This window comes from Synchiropus splendidus, chromosome 18 (assembly GCF_027744825.2).
Source record: "Synchiropus splendidus isolate RoL2022-P1 chromosome 18, RoL_Sspl_1.0, whole genome shotgun sequence".
NCBI lineage: Eukaryota > Metazoa > Chordata > Actinopteri > Syngnathiformes > Callionymidae > Synchiropus > Synchiropus splendidus.
In genome coordinates this window covers 8,283,479-8,296,507 of record NC_071351.1, presented here as the reverse complement: position 1 = coordinate 8,296,507, position 13,029 = coordinate 8,283,479, and the positions used below count along the sequence as shown (strand labels likewise).

At 44.8% G+C, this 13,029-nt stretch overlaps 1 protein-coding gene across 1 annotated transcript in view; it reads right to left on the bottom strand.

Moving 5' to 3' along the window:
• Positions 1–101: 101 nt before the first annotated feature.
• xpc (xeroderma pigmentosum, complementation group C) overlaps positions 102–13,029 on the bottom strand; it is a 47,368-nt gene continuing 34,440 nt past the window's right edge. Inside the window, exons 5-18 of the mRNA XM_053849558.1 lie at positions 5,575–5,685; positions 4,836–5,099; positions 4,663–4,759; positions 4,447–4,531; positions 4,220–4,377; positions 3,982–4,102; positions 3,797–3,886; positions 2,244–3,050; positions 1,947–2,107; positions 1,679–1,760; positions 1,353–1,484; positions 1,064–1,233; positions 769–862; positions 102–704 (exon numbers count right to left, since the gene is read on the bottom strand). Of these exons, the coding sequence (XP_053705533.1) occupies positions 393–704; positions 769–862; positions 1,064–1,233; positions 1,353–1,484; positions 1,679–1,760; positions 1,947–2,107; positions 2,244–3,050; positions 3,797–3,886; positions 3,982–4,102; positions 4,220–4,377; positions 4,447–4,531; positions 4,663–4,759; positions 4,836–5,099; positions 5,575–5,671 (2,670 nt within the window). The 5' untranslated portion in view covers positions 5,672–5,685 and the 3' untranslated portion in view covers positions 102–392. The remainder of the gene's footprint in view (positions 705–768; positions 863–1,063; positions 1,234–1,352; positions 1,485–1,678; positions 1,761–1,946; positions 2,108–2,243; positions 3,051–3,796; positions 3,887–3,981; positions 4,103–4,219; positions 4,378–4,446; positions 4,532–4,662; positions 4,760–4,835; positions 5,100–5,574; positions 5,686–13,029) is intronic.

Here is a 13,029-nt window from a genome sequence, read left to right as displayed (position 1 = left end):
ACATTTGACAGCATGATAAACACTGATATATTCAACTTTTTCATTCAACTTTCAAAGACAAGAAATGATCTGTATAGAAAAATAGACCCAAAAACATTAAATGCAAAGACAGAAATTGATTTATTAGAAACCCATAGACACCATCGACATATAAAAAGGCTTGTTTAATGTATCCAAGTGTTCATCCTTTCACCACCGGAAACCAGTGCTGCTCATTTAAGTGAATGAGGTCAATCTTTTTATGCGCGTTGCTTCACATCTAGAGGTGAGATTGATAATCTAATCTTCCTCCAGTATACAACTCCTTCTTCTCTCATGATTGATTTAATCCCACAGTGATTCATGCAGAAGACCCTTCCACGCAATTGTCCCTGACATGATGATCGACAAGGTCACACTTTCTCAAATGGAAACAGATGCTTGTCCTGGCCTTTCCTCCCTCGTGTGTTTTTCTTGATAGCGCAGTCCTCCTCAGCTTGTCTGTTTCGAGGCCAGGACATGGCCAGAGTCTCAGTTGCGCTTTTAGCTCCAGCACTCATGTCCTCCGTCGCCTCCTCGTCTGAGGAAAACCCTCCGTCCTCTTTGCTGTGAGCCAGGATCCCAGAGTCTGGCTTCTTTTTACCATATCGCTGCTTCAGCCGCTCTTTGATCAGGAGCCCCTTCACCAGCAGGGTCCAGTTGGAGATCACACGCTTCTCTCTTTTCTACGACCCAAAGAATCCCAATCAGGAAACCAAGTTCAAAGTTCATCCAAAAATAAACACCAACCTCTTTCTCCCTCTGTTTTTGAAGCTCTTGCTCTTCCACCCAGGCAGCTCGGAGAATCTCCTCATGCTCCTCACACACGATGTAGCCGTCAGTTCTGCACATACAAAAATGCAAACTTACCTAACTGCACTTAATAGAAATGCTAAAATGCTATTTGAACCCCCGGTGGTCCGACTATTTGATTTTATTCATGACTCTCTTACTGTGGGGAAAACAAACATGTTTGACCAACCATTTTGATAAATTGGAAGGCAGATTTAAATTGTCATTTTTAAAAACAAAGGTGTTTTCTTACACGGCATGCGAGTAGCCTCCGTGGAAGTCGAAGCCTGTGACTGCAGGTGCGGCGTCTAGGTTCAACTTCCTGGCGATCCGATTCAGATTTGTCAGTCTCAGATGGACACAGCCCACCGGCAACATGCACTCTTTAAAGAGGTAAACGTTTCCGTAGTCGTTACGAGGAACCTGCCAAACCAAACAACATTAAACATCAGAATTCAGGTCCAGGTTTTGGTTCCCCATGTGTTTGTGATTGATCCATATTTCACGTTCACTGTTACTGCTCATTTCTTCAAGTGGCTCACCTTTCCATCCACCGCCAACGGAGGCTGATACTCCTCCGTCTGCCACTCCCCAAACAGAGCCAGATCCTTCTCATCTTTGGTCTCTGAAACCATCCTGGCCTTACGCGAGCGGTTGGAGAAGCCCCTCACCATCTGACATGAAGAGGGTGTAGCGTTAGGTCTCACATAATATCAGAGAAATATCTAGAATAAGGTGAAGAAAACATACATCACTGCTTCATACAAGACCAGCCCATCTATGACCCGAACATCTGGTTTCATCACAGTTCAATGTAAGGAATAAAATGATCTGTGAAAGTGTGAAAGGCTGAGGCGTCATATCTCACCTTGTAGGGTTCTTCACCGAGTCTCACAGTTCGAGCTTCTTTCAACCAAGTATCTCTGGAATGCAGAGTATGCACACAATCCCTGAAAAATATACAGCGCTCCATTATGAATTCACCCCCTCAGCATTTGAACTCAGCACCATCTACTGGTCACTTTTGACAGCACATACACAACGTTTCTACACAACGGTCTGGAGATGAAAGAAGGCGCACTTATGGTAAGATTAAGACCTCAGCTGAACGCAGTAACTACCAGTGATGTCCTGACCTGGAGTAGACGGCTTCTCCTCTGCAGTAGCCCAGAACAGTTGCAGTGGAGGGATAGATGGCTTCATACTTCAGCAGGTGTCTCTTTAAGGCGTAGAGCGGGTGATTCTTGTACTCGCCCACTGAGATGGGCAACGGCTTGTTCAGCAGCCTGTTCTGCAGCTGGATATTAAAGGACAGACGCTGGTTAATAACTTACCCGTGTTTTGTTAATAACGCTGGAGCACTGAGGAAAGGTCAAACTGCTCATCTACAGCCAGCTCTCTCATGATACTGAAGTCGCTGCATCATAGTTCACCTCTTTGTCCTCCTTCCTGTCCCTCTCATCATCCGTCCTCAGGAACGGCTCCAGCGTCTCTTCCCACCACTCTTCGTCCACGCGTCTCTTCCTGGATGATGTCATCCAGGTGGGGTCGTACTTCCTCCCCAGGTCCTTCAAAAACCCGTCTCCGTCCACCGACACCACGTACGTCACTGGGAAGGTGGCGTTCTGCGCGCACAGGTGCGGAGACCCGACTCCCTGCTCGACATCCACACAAACCCACGAGGAGGTTTTCTCCAGAAACACCTCCAACCACTGGTCGTCACCCGGCCCTTCCTTCTTCTTCCCACTGCGTCGTCTTGTCACGTTATCCATAGCACCTTCATCCTTCTCCTCTTTTACTTGTTTTGTCATTCCATCACTCTTCCTCTTCTGTACGGCAGTACTCTTGGAGGAGTCACTTTTCCCTTTAGGCTTTTTTGAAGGCTTGGCCTCTTTCTCAGAGTCATCGCTCTCTTCCTCGCTGGCTACCTGGAACTCTTCATCATCGCTTTCATCTTTGTCACTGTCACTCTCTTCTTTGTAGGTGACCTTTGAGGCCACGCTGCGGCGCTTGGAATTCTTGGGCTTCTGGCCTGCAGACGTCACGACCGTCTCCTCTTCCTCATCACTCACGTCCTGCTTCTTCACTCTCTTTCCTCCTCTTCCTCCAGAAGACTTTGCTCCCCCTGACTGCCTCTTAGAGCCGGGAGAAACCATCGGCTCTTTGGAGGCGTTCTTAGATCCCTCCTGGCTTTTTGAAGTCTTTTCAGAGGCGTTGGCAAAGGTTTTAGCTGCTTTCCCCTGTTGAACGACACAGACGCCGTGTGAAATTGAACATGTAACAAGCCGAACACCAGCAGATGTCCAGCGTTGGCAAGGTAATGTGGGCTTTGTTGCTTTTGAAAGACCAAGCACTGCAAATGCAGCGCACTGAAACACACTCAGGTGCAGCTTTTAAAATTAATTTCAACAACTATCAACATCAAGGGGGCCCCAGAGAGAGGAGAGAAACACAACATTAATACAATAATTCAACATGACAACAAACAGCAGGGGACTCCACATTACAGATATTCTATAGTTCAGTATCAGCAGACATCAAAGGACATATTTGTTCAGCAGTCTCCCGGGTGATAACGCCACAGTAACAACTAAGAAGCTTACCCATCCTTTTTAATCCCAAGAAGTTTGTTGTGCAGTAATTACAGAGCCACAGGAAGAGTGAGGACCTCTGCAGCTAATATCTGATTAGCATTGATTTAACCTTCCAACACAACGCAGGAATATTAAATCATGCGTGGAGTCTCGCAGGCACTTGCATGCTGGGCACTTTGCTTGTTTTGACAATGATAAACACAGCCTGCTACGTCGTCTGTACAAAACCGTACAAAAACAAGGAAATGACTTGACACACACTGACGGTGTTCCTTAACCTTATTTACTTTGATCTGTGTCTGAAAATATGTGCAGAATGTTGATACGCTGCAGCTTCTGAAATTGACCCTGGATCCCATGGACTGCATGTCTGAGACAAAAAATGCTGTTACCTTGGCTGATGGTGGTTTGAAAGGAACAGGCTGTAAAGACAAAACCAAGCGGCAGAAAAGCTGCAGAGACCTCAGGACCAGCAGGAACAACTGAGGAGAGAATTGAATGAAGAAATCATCCCGTGCTTTACTCCTCACAAAATTGAAAATGTTTTGTTGTTAGAGCTTAAGAGCAGGGAACGAACATGAGTCATCTCACTGTGGTTTCTCGCTGAAAGGCTGGCCAGTCTCCTCTCCAGCAGAGCTCGAGGATCATGACCATCCTCGCAGGAAAGATCAGGGTTCAATGTGAATGTTGTCCTGAACCTGGAGGAAATAACAAATATTAATATATTAATATATATAGTTTTTCTTCATACAAACTTTGTTAGAAATTAAGTTCCCAGAAGACTTTTCAAGATCAGTTAATCCAAGTGCACACACCATTTGACCAGACCAGAGAGGAAGTTTTGGTCAATACGTTCCTTAGCAACCGAGCTGTAGCGGGTGGGCAGCAGCGACAGAGTGATGGCCAACAAGTCGGGCTCATTGCACACTTTGTTACGGAACATTCCGTTGGCGATCAGGCACATGAGATGGACCTGATAGAAACATCCGGGGTTATTAAGCAAATCTATATCAACAAGAGTTTAATAGTCAGTTCAGATCACCTTGTGTGTCTCCACCAGCAGATCCTTTTGGAAACGGTTAATCATTCGCTTCATGTATGTCTCAAACTCCGCCTGTCGCTTCCGTCTGAGGATGACAAAAGAGAATACACCAGTGAAGATAAACTAGAGTGTCCGCGACGTCCAATTTGACACGTCTGATATTCTTTACGTTCCTTCTGAAATTCCAATAGATGTGTGACAATAACTGACACTGACCTTTTCCTGACCTCTGGCGTCTCAATCTCTATTTCCACAGGTTGAGACGGCAGGGCTACATCTGGAGGTTCGACTGGAGCAAGCGGTCCTGCCAACTCTATTCATCACGTAAAGATATATATGGATGAGAACAAAACCCATAAATAACACAAACAGTTAGTTCATCTTCTTGCCTTCAACTTCCTCCCAGTCATCTTCATCACTGTCATCCTCCACATCTTCATTCTTCGGCTCCTTGTCTGCCACTGTAACAGGTTCTGAGGTCATGTCAAAATCGTCGGCACTGTCCAAAGTCGTGTTCTTTGTTGGCGAGTGGAAGTATTTGCTGGCTTTGACATCGGTGGCAGAAGCCCGGACCCTGGCTCCTCTGTTCGAGGACGCACATTGCTTCCGAGCCACCATCCTTTTCAGCGTCTCCTCTTTCTCTCTGTTGTTATCTGAGAGACAGCGGAGGCAGATTCTCACAGGTGCATTCTTTCAGTCATCACGGCACAGATGTTGCTCAAAAACAAAACAGGAAACCTCAAGAGTTTTGGCCTCAAAACGTCTTGGCTCCCTCTGGATGGAGTGTGCGTAAATGGCTATGAAATACTCGTCATTTACTTTGAATATGGTGCAACTTAAAAGACATTCAAAGTAAATGGAACTACAAAGAAAAGACGAATAATAGCTCAACAACCTTCATTTACTTTCCGTTTCAAGAGCAATTGAACATCACTTCGAGCCCTTTTCTGCGTTTACCGCACTAGAAAACTGACTCAACTCAAAAGGTCAAGCCTTCTTCACTTCAATATTACCAACGAAACACCACATGTCGGTGAAAATTGTCACACATAGGTCATTGAGTAGAAGCCCAGATAGTCATTTCTGCCAAACGGAAGCACGCGAATGGTTGAATAACGGGTCACACACCGTCATCTTTGCTCTTCTTTCCTCTGCCACTCTTCTTCACTTGTTTCAGCTTCTTTGCATGAGCGTCCGTCTCTGCACCTTCTTTTCGCTTAGCCATGACGCTCCTGCCGACTTATAGTAGACACTTTCGTTAATCTTTGGAGAACATCAAAAGAGGGGACGTGCGAAAGGTGAAGAAAGAACCAGCGAAAGCGCGTTATTCAATGTTTCACGTTGGCGCTTTCATAACAAGGGAACACCGGTTGTTTGGTAGGCTCGACTCTGACGTCATATCCGGTTGAGCCGCCTTTTTTGTTAAACAAAAAAATATTTCTAGTTTAAATCGCTTTTCATTTACATGCATCACATCGGGTTTAACTAAATAATGTTAATTTTCTTTTAAGAATTTAAACTACTTTTCAAATGCATGTTCCATTTTAACCACCAGGGGGCTCTGTCGTGCTACTTTTCACGGCGCATCAAGGAACTCGCTAAAGATGAATTATGAGACGCTTTTTTGTCATAATCAGCAGATAACACGTATTAAAGGCAGAGGAAATACGATGCTGTACTAGTCATTTACTTGAGAGGTTAGTGCCTTTAGTATTTCCAATGAAGCGTGACAATATTTAGCAATCTGTCTTCTTCTATCATCATAACAGTAAGAAGCATTTACCAGACTAAGCTGAGATATGCTTGATCATGCTTTACATATCAGATATACTGGCCACTGTGGACCTCATTGTAATACCATATCACCGTGGATCCTATTTATTAACAAAAAGCCCTCCATCTTTTCCTATTTTGCTTTGGATTTTTGGAGTTTTTGCCATTAAATAACAAGAATTACATTTCAAAAAAATACTTGAATTGCCCTTGAATCCTGTGACATGCAATATCTTAAAAGGTACTTTTATGACTCTTCTGACAGTTCTTATTACACCTGCTAATGTGTAATAACGGTAGCTGGCGTGTAGTTATTGGACTTGATAGGCTGATTTCATAGTAAAGAATGTTTTGGGGGTTGATATTTTTTGTGCGACCAAGACAACACTTGTTTGGTTTTTCTTTAAGTGGCCACTCCAGGCTGGGGATGGGGACATGATTGCGCAAGTGACTGTTGAATTGATCTTTGGGGTTTGGGGGGACCTTCAGGTGTGATGTTTGTGACACGTTGTTGTTTGTTGTAACAGGAAAAAAAAAGCACTGTGATATACATGTGACATTTTCCTCCAGTGTCACACACTGGCAACCAGCACAGTCATGAAACAGGTCCAAATCTAAACTGAGCCTCTGCAGATCTTAAAAAAAACTTGCTTTTATTTCAACTTTGTGGCGCATCACTCTTGTGTTTCAGTGACAGATGAGTGTGTTTCACTTTAGAGGGTCATATATCAGCAGATCCAGCAGCAGCGGAGAATTTAGAGAAGAGGGACCAGATTAAAAAGAACTCTCATACATCTCATACAGTAAGAAGCTGTGCATGGTGCCATTGACATAATTTTGGGTCCAAGTGTGTCGTGCTTCCAGCGCGGTGCATGGCTTCCATCCCTATATGAACCATCAGTACAGTCAGATAGGAATAAAAAGCCATACAGCGCACAGGGCATTGCAAAGACCCCCCACCTTCATGTAGGGATTCAACAGGGATTAGGAGAAACCCACCCGGGGAGTTCCAGAACTGAAAATGAGACGGCAGGCAGATGCTGTGGCGACTGAGACAGCGTGTGTGGACGCTGACAGTCGTGGACTGGTTACACTGGGGACGCGGCGCAGCAGCAGGCCAACGGCTTCTAGCTGACAGACTCGGTGTGAGTCAGAACATTGAACACTGCCCCCCCAACCTTTTGTGTTGAGGTGTGGTGCTGGCTTTGATGCCTGCTCTCAGATAAAGAGCCACAATTAACTCCACAGCAGCATTTTCAACTGCGCAGCCAGTTTGGATTAGAGCAGAATATTCCAAATGGCAAATCCTCACTATTTTAATTGAGCACCTCTTGAGATGGTGCTGGGAAGGAAATGTTTGTAAAGAGCACAGAGTGCAGCACTTGTTATTTTTAAGGGGATGATATGAATCACAGCTGCATGGATGAAATCAAATGTTGGAAAACACAGCACTTTCTTTAGAGGATAAAAGTACTTCAAAAGCTGACAAGCACAACATTCTTTTCAGGAATGAGATGAACTGAAGCTGCATCTATTTACATCCAGACAGTAGAAGGAACATTGTAATTGACACAAGATGGGTGAAGTTCAGCAGCACCTGTTGTCCTCTTGGATGGGAACCACATGTGCAGGATTCTGAGGATATGAATGTACATTTTTTCCACAGCATTGACTGTTTAGACAGAGGGGTGAACCATGTTGGTCCCACTGCAGTTTCAGAAATCATAACATCGACGTTCTCTGCTCGGTCAAAAGTTGGAGTGCGATTGCTGTTCTGCGTCAAAATAAAGCCTGAGAAACCCTCAGCGCCGCGAGCAAAAGCTTCACAACTTCAAGGAGCGGATATGAAATAAATCCAATTACCCAGCCGTCAGTCATGCCTCTAATTAGCAGGACCAAGAGACGTCATTTGTGCAAACCTAAAATAGAGTCAGCAGAGAGCGGGACACAAAAGTGAAATGAGACAAAACTGCGTCGCTGAGACAGGCTGAGAACCCAAAAGAAATCCCCAGACGCTTCCTCGCACAACCCCTAGACCGTATGGTGCTATTTATGGCTCATCGCAGACAATAAGTGAAGAACAGCGGCACAGGGGAGGAAGAAAAATCCATTGGTCCGAAAAAGGTTGTGTATCCGCCTGCAGTGCTGCTCCCTGACAGGTTGCATCCTCAAACAGGTGCGCCGGGCGCTTCACTTCTAGTCGACGCTCCAAAAATAGCAGTGTGTCCCCCGCTCGTCCCAAAAAGAAGAGGCCAGTGATGCTGCCACTGGTGGATATGTGGAGTTTAACCGCCCCTTTACGCATTTGTGCGTATTTCCATTCAGCCACCAAGACAGAGGGGGAGAGAGAGTGAGAGGAGAGAGAGAGAGAGAGAGAAAGTGGGAGGAAGGGGAGGCGGGGGTTTAAAAAAAGTGTGCGTGTATATGTGAGTGGTGGGGGACAAATGCCCCTGAGCGAGGAGGAGCTTACAAAATAGTGGGATGAGAGGGACAGAAAAGGGAAGAGAGAAGAGAGGCAGGGGGCATCATCATACCTGAGCCGGAGCAAAGACCTCCCTCTGTGTGTGTGTGTGTGTGTGTGAGTGTGGGGACAGAGGGGACGTGAGGAAGGGAGGCTTATGTCGCCTCAGTGATGCCCGGTGTTAATAAAAGCGGGGCTGAATGGGGTTCTTTTCTGTGTCATTCAAATACCGCTAGAAAGCACTTTCATTCTGCTGATGAGGTACAGAGAGGAGCTGTGTGTTTGTGTGTGTGTGTGTGTGTGACTCCATGTCCTCCATGTCTCTTCACTGGCACCTACAGAAGCCTGGATGGACAGTGAGACATATAACCAATAAGCTTAGGAAATAAACCCAGGCAATAGAGAGAAACGACATAGACAATAAAGCACAAGACGAACAGATCGACAGCTGAGTAGCAGAGAAGTGAAGAGGGGTTGACAGAATGAGTGAAGACAGCTCAGAGGAGCTGTGGAGGACAGGCCCAGGGATGTCCACCGACAGAGATGAGAGTGAAGGTGAAAACAAATGGAGAGGAGGAGAAATGCAATAAGAAACGGGGGTTAGAGAGAAACACTTGAGAGGGATAAAGTGGAAATACTTGCTCTGCTCGACCTCCCCTTCCTCCGCCTCCTCTGCCCTCTCCTCCTGTTCTCAGGGGCTCTGCTGGAGTTGCATTCCAGCGGGTCGCTCTCAATCCTTGTTACTCCCGGCAACATAGTTCCTTGATCTGGACCCACGTCATGCCGGGCATAAGAGGAGGAGGAAGATAAGGGAGGTTCGCAGTGGACAAGAGGGGGAGAGAATGAGGGATGTGGATGGAAGTCGAGGAAAGGAAAGGTGGGAGGGAAGCGAAGGTGAGAGGAGGGAGAGAAATGAGGGGCTGGTGGCCATGAGAAGTAAAACAACAGGTTGTATGGACGCATGACAGTGTGATGGAAACTGGTTGAACACTTGCCATCTGAACTGCAATAGTTAGAGAATTAAAGGGCAGAAATGTGCGTGTAGCTGAAACATGGAGGCAACAGCTTATTCTTGACTTTGTCCTCCTACAGTTACCCAAGGAAACTTTCACTAAATGCCATCATGTTGACCTGCCTGACCCTTCATCTGGTAAGGAACCTTGTATGGAGAGATATCTCTGCCATCGAGATTTGAAAACAAAAAAATAATTTGAATACAAAGAACAAAATTGAATTTGAAAAAAAAAAAGTTTTACATAGTATTTTAAAAAGTGAGAATTAATAGTTGGTGATATAAAGAAGGTTTTTTCAGTTTCAAATTGTATTTACAAATTCAGTTTTTTTCATATTTGACACTTTTTTTTTGGATTACGAATCTTTTTTTTACGAGTTCAAAACTGATGCCACAGAAATGGCGCTGGGGGCGTGTCCTTGCTCTGTGGGCGGCGCCGAATCAAGACTAGCGGTTTGAGGTGTGATGTTGACAGGCAACACGGACATTGTGAGGTTGTAAAAACACATGAATATGAGGATTAGTCACGTGCTTGTCGGAGAAAAAGCGCAGATACAACATACTGCTCCAATCTATGTGCTATTTAAGATGCAACTTGCCATCAAACACCATATAAAAGAAGTAAATAATGCCACGCTGTATGTTCTGTGATGACATTTCAAATGTCCAATTTCACCCAATGACATTGAATGCAACCTCATTGGTGCCATGGAAGACACCCAGGAAGTTCGAACTCAATTTCATGTACGCATGTGAGTGACTTATTCATTTTACACTTAACCACATGAAAGAAGTATAAAGTCCCCAGGTGTTTGTTTAAATCAAACTTTCCACTTCAGACCTCCAGTTAATAAAAATGTCATTTGACTTGAGGTTGTCAGCTCATAACTCACTTCCGTGCGCTTCCTGTCTTTAATGAAACGTTGCTGGCGACTATCAAATTATCACAACAGAACTGAAGTGCTATTTATGACACAGAGATGATGGCTGGTTTATTAGCAGGCTGAAGGAAAAAAAGAGAAAAAAAAGGATGTTTCTAATGGGGGTAATTAAAAAAAAACAAAAAACAAGATAATGACCCAAGAAGGAAAAAGGACTTCACCTATGCAACAAAAGCAGCAGATTCAGGTAGGTAAACATGAGAGGAGGGTGTCAACACAGAAAGAGAAGCAGCTACAGCTAGTTAACACATTGAAACTACCCCCGAAGATTGACAGTTACCATGACAACCACGAGGTGGTTCACTGCAGGAGACATACAGAAGCAGACTTTGGGTTACAACTACTATTGACGTCTCCCCAAGTCACGGCGTAGCCATGACGACACCAAGTATGCCGAGCAGAGCTGTCAGTCACTTCGTATCATCCTGTGTACTAATTAAATCCTGGCGGAAGAAATCAAACGCGAAACCATGAGCGCCGATTGATGAGGAAAACATGCTCTCAACAACGTTTTTCACTGGAAATGCTTCATCCCGATCTCGCCTGTCAATCACGTTGGCTCCTTGAAGGGCTTTCTCGATGGTGACTTCCTCCGGAGAGAAGGTCCCGCCTCTATTGCTTCCAATGAGCCTCTCCCCAGCACTGACTTGTCCTCTCACATCCATCACATTTATCTGTCTTATCAGCTGCCACACGCACCGCGGCGCTGAGGGAACTCAAGTCATCACCGCAATGCAGTCTTCAAAGATCACTCACTTTAGTTTATTATTATTATCACCACGTAATTTACAGCGCTGGTTTTATTAAGGTGTTTTATTGGGAAGAAGATTTAGTTACGACAGAGCGTGCCATAACTTGTAAGAGCTTGCAACCTCAGTAAAAAAATGCCCAAAATGTTGTACATAATATTTAATATTGCCTGAAAATATGATGCACTTCATATACTAACAATTCATGAACATGTTGTCTCAAATATTTAGGCTGCTACTGCGCACAAAAGAGAAAAGAAATCCCCAAATAATACCAAAAATTGAAGCGACTTTCCCTCCATAAATGCGCTACGCCACATTATTTGATCAGACTCTACTGTAGATAACAGAATGCTCTTTTTGTCGCTTGCCTCAAAGAGACATATTTCATGGAATCTGTGGATAAAAAGAACTCATATTAGCTTGTGGACAGATTGAGGGATCATCAAAGCCAGATAACATCATTCTTTTGGGAGAGTAGAGAATGTGCGGAGCATTTCATGACAATCTGTCCAGTTTATCAGCGCCCCACTACAAACCCAAAAAAGAAAATAGTGTTGCAAAACTTTCTCATTATTTACCCCCTTTGAAGTCTCGACTTTCCAGCGATTTCCACAGAATGTAGATGAAAATTCCATCAATCACGGCAACATGAAGTGAGGTGCTGTAGGGTTAAGAGCCTATTTCTCCGTGTGTCTCCTATAATGTGTGCAGAACAGCTCTGAATGAGAATGCGAAGATGAGGCATCAGACCGTGGTGAATCATAACTGAGGTTTTACAGCTGTGATCAAACACTTAGAAGTCAATCTGGAACAGGGATTTGCAATTCTCAGCAACTCAAGTAGTCTGTTCTCACAAAGTGGTACTCAGGCGTGATGATAGGCTGCACCACTCCTTTTGATGCAGAAATCAGGAGCACTGGAGTCACAAATGAAAACTGCAGGTAATAAAGCTTTTTGATTTATACAGTGAAACGCCACAAACTGTTTCAAGGCATGACAGAGAGCATCACAGAGAAAGGTGCTTCTTCGACAGCCGCTGGAGACATTGAAGGGACGCGTGATAAGGCTCATGGTTGGACCTTTGCTTCTCCACTAGACTGCTGGAAAGTGGTTATCAGCTAAACATTTATTTCCTTGTTGTGGATTCTCCACTCTATTTCCTGACCATCTACATCTGTATCTTCAGAACCTGGGCCTCAATATACTTGACTGAAAACCTAGCCATTGAATCAGAATCAGAATCAAATTTATTGCCATGGTCAGTCGGGATCCCACCAACAAGGAAAGTGTTTTGGAATAAAGTGCTGACAAAAAAGAAAAGAAAAGAAAATTCACGACAGTCTGACGGCTGAGGGGAAGAAGCTGTTCTTGTCACGGGAGGTTCTGGTCCGGATGGACCGTAGCCTCCTGCCAGAGGGAAGAGGAACAAACGGTCCATGACCAGGGTGAGAAGGGTACCAACCGCACCATAAGCCATTTCTCTACTCGAACAGCCACACTCAAATGGGGACAAAAGCCATTTGAACAAGCAGGACACAACAACTATTTATAAACGCAAGGGAAACCAGTTAGCTGCTCTACAAATCTTCGCCCCCAGACACTGCTGAAGTTAGACCTGGAGCTGACTGTCTCGCCACTTGCAGA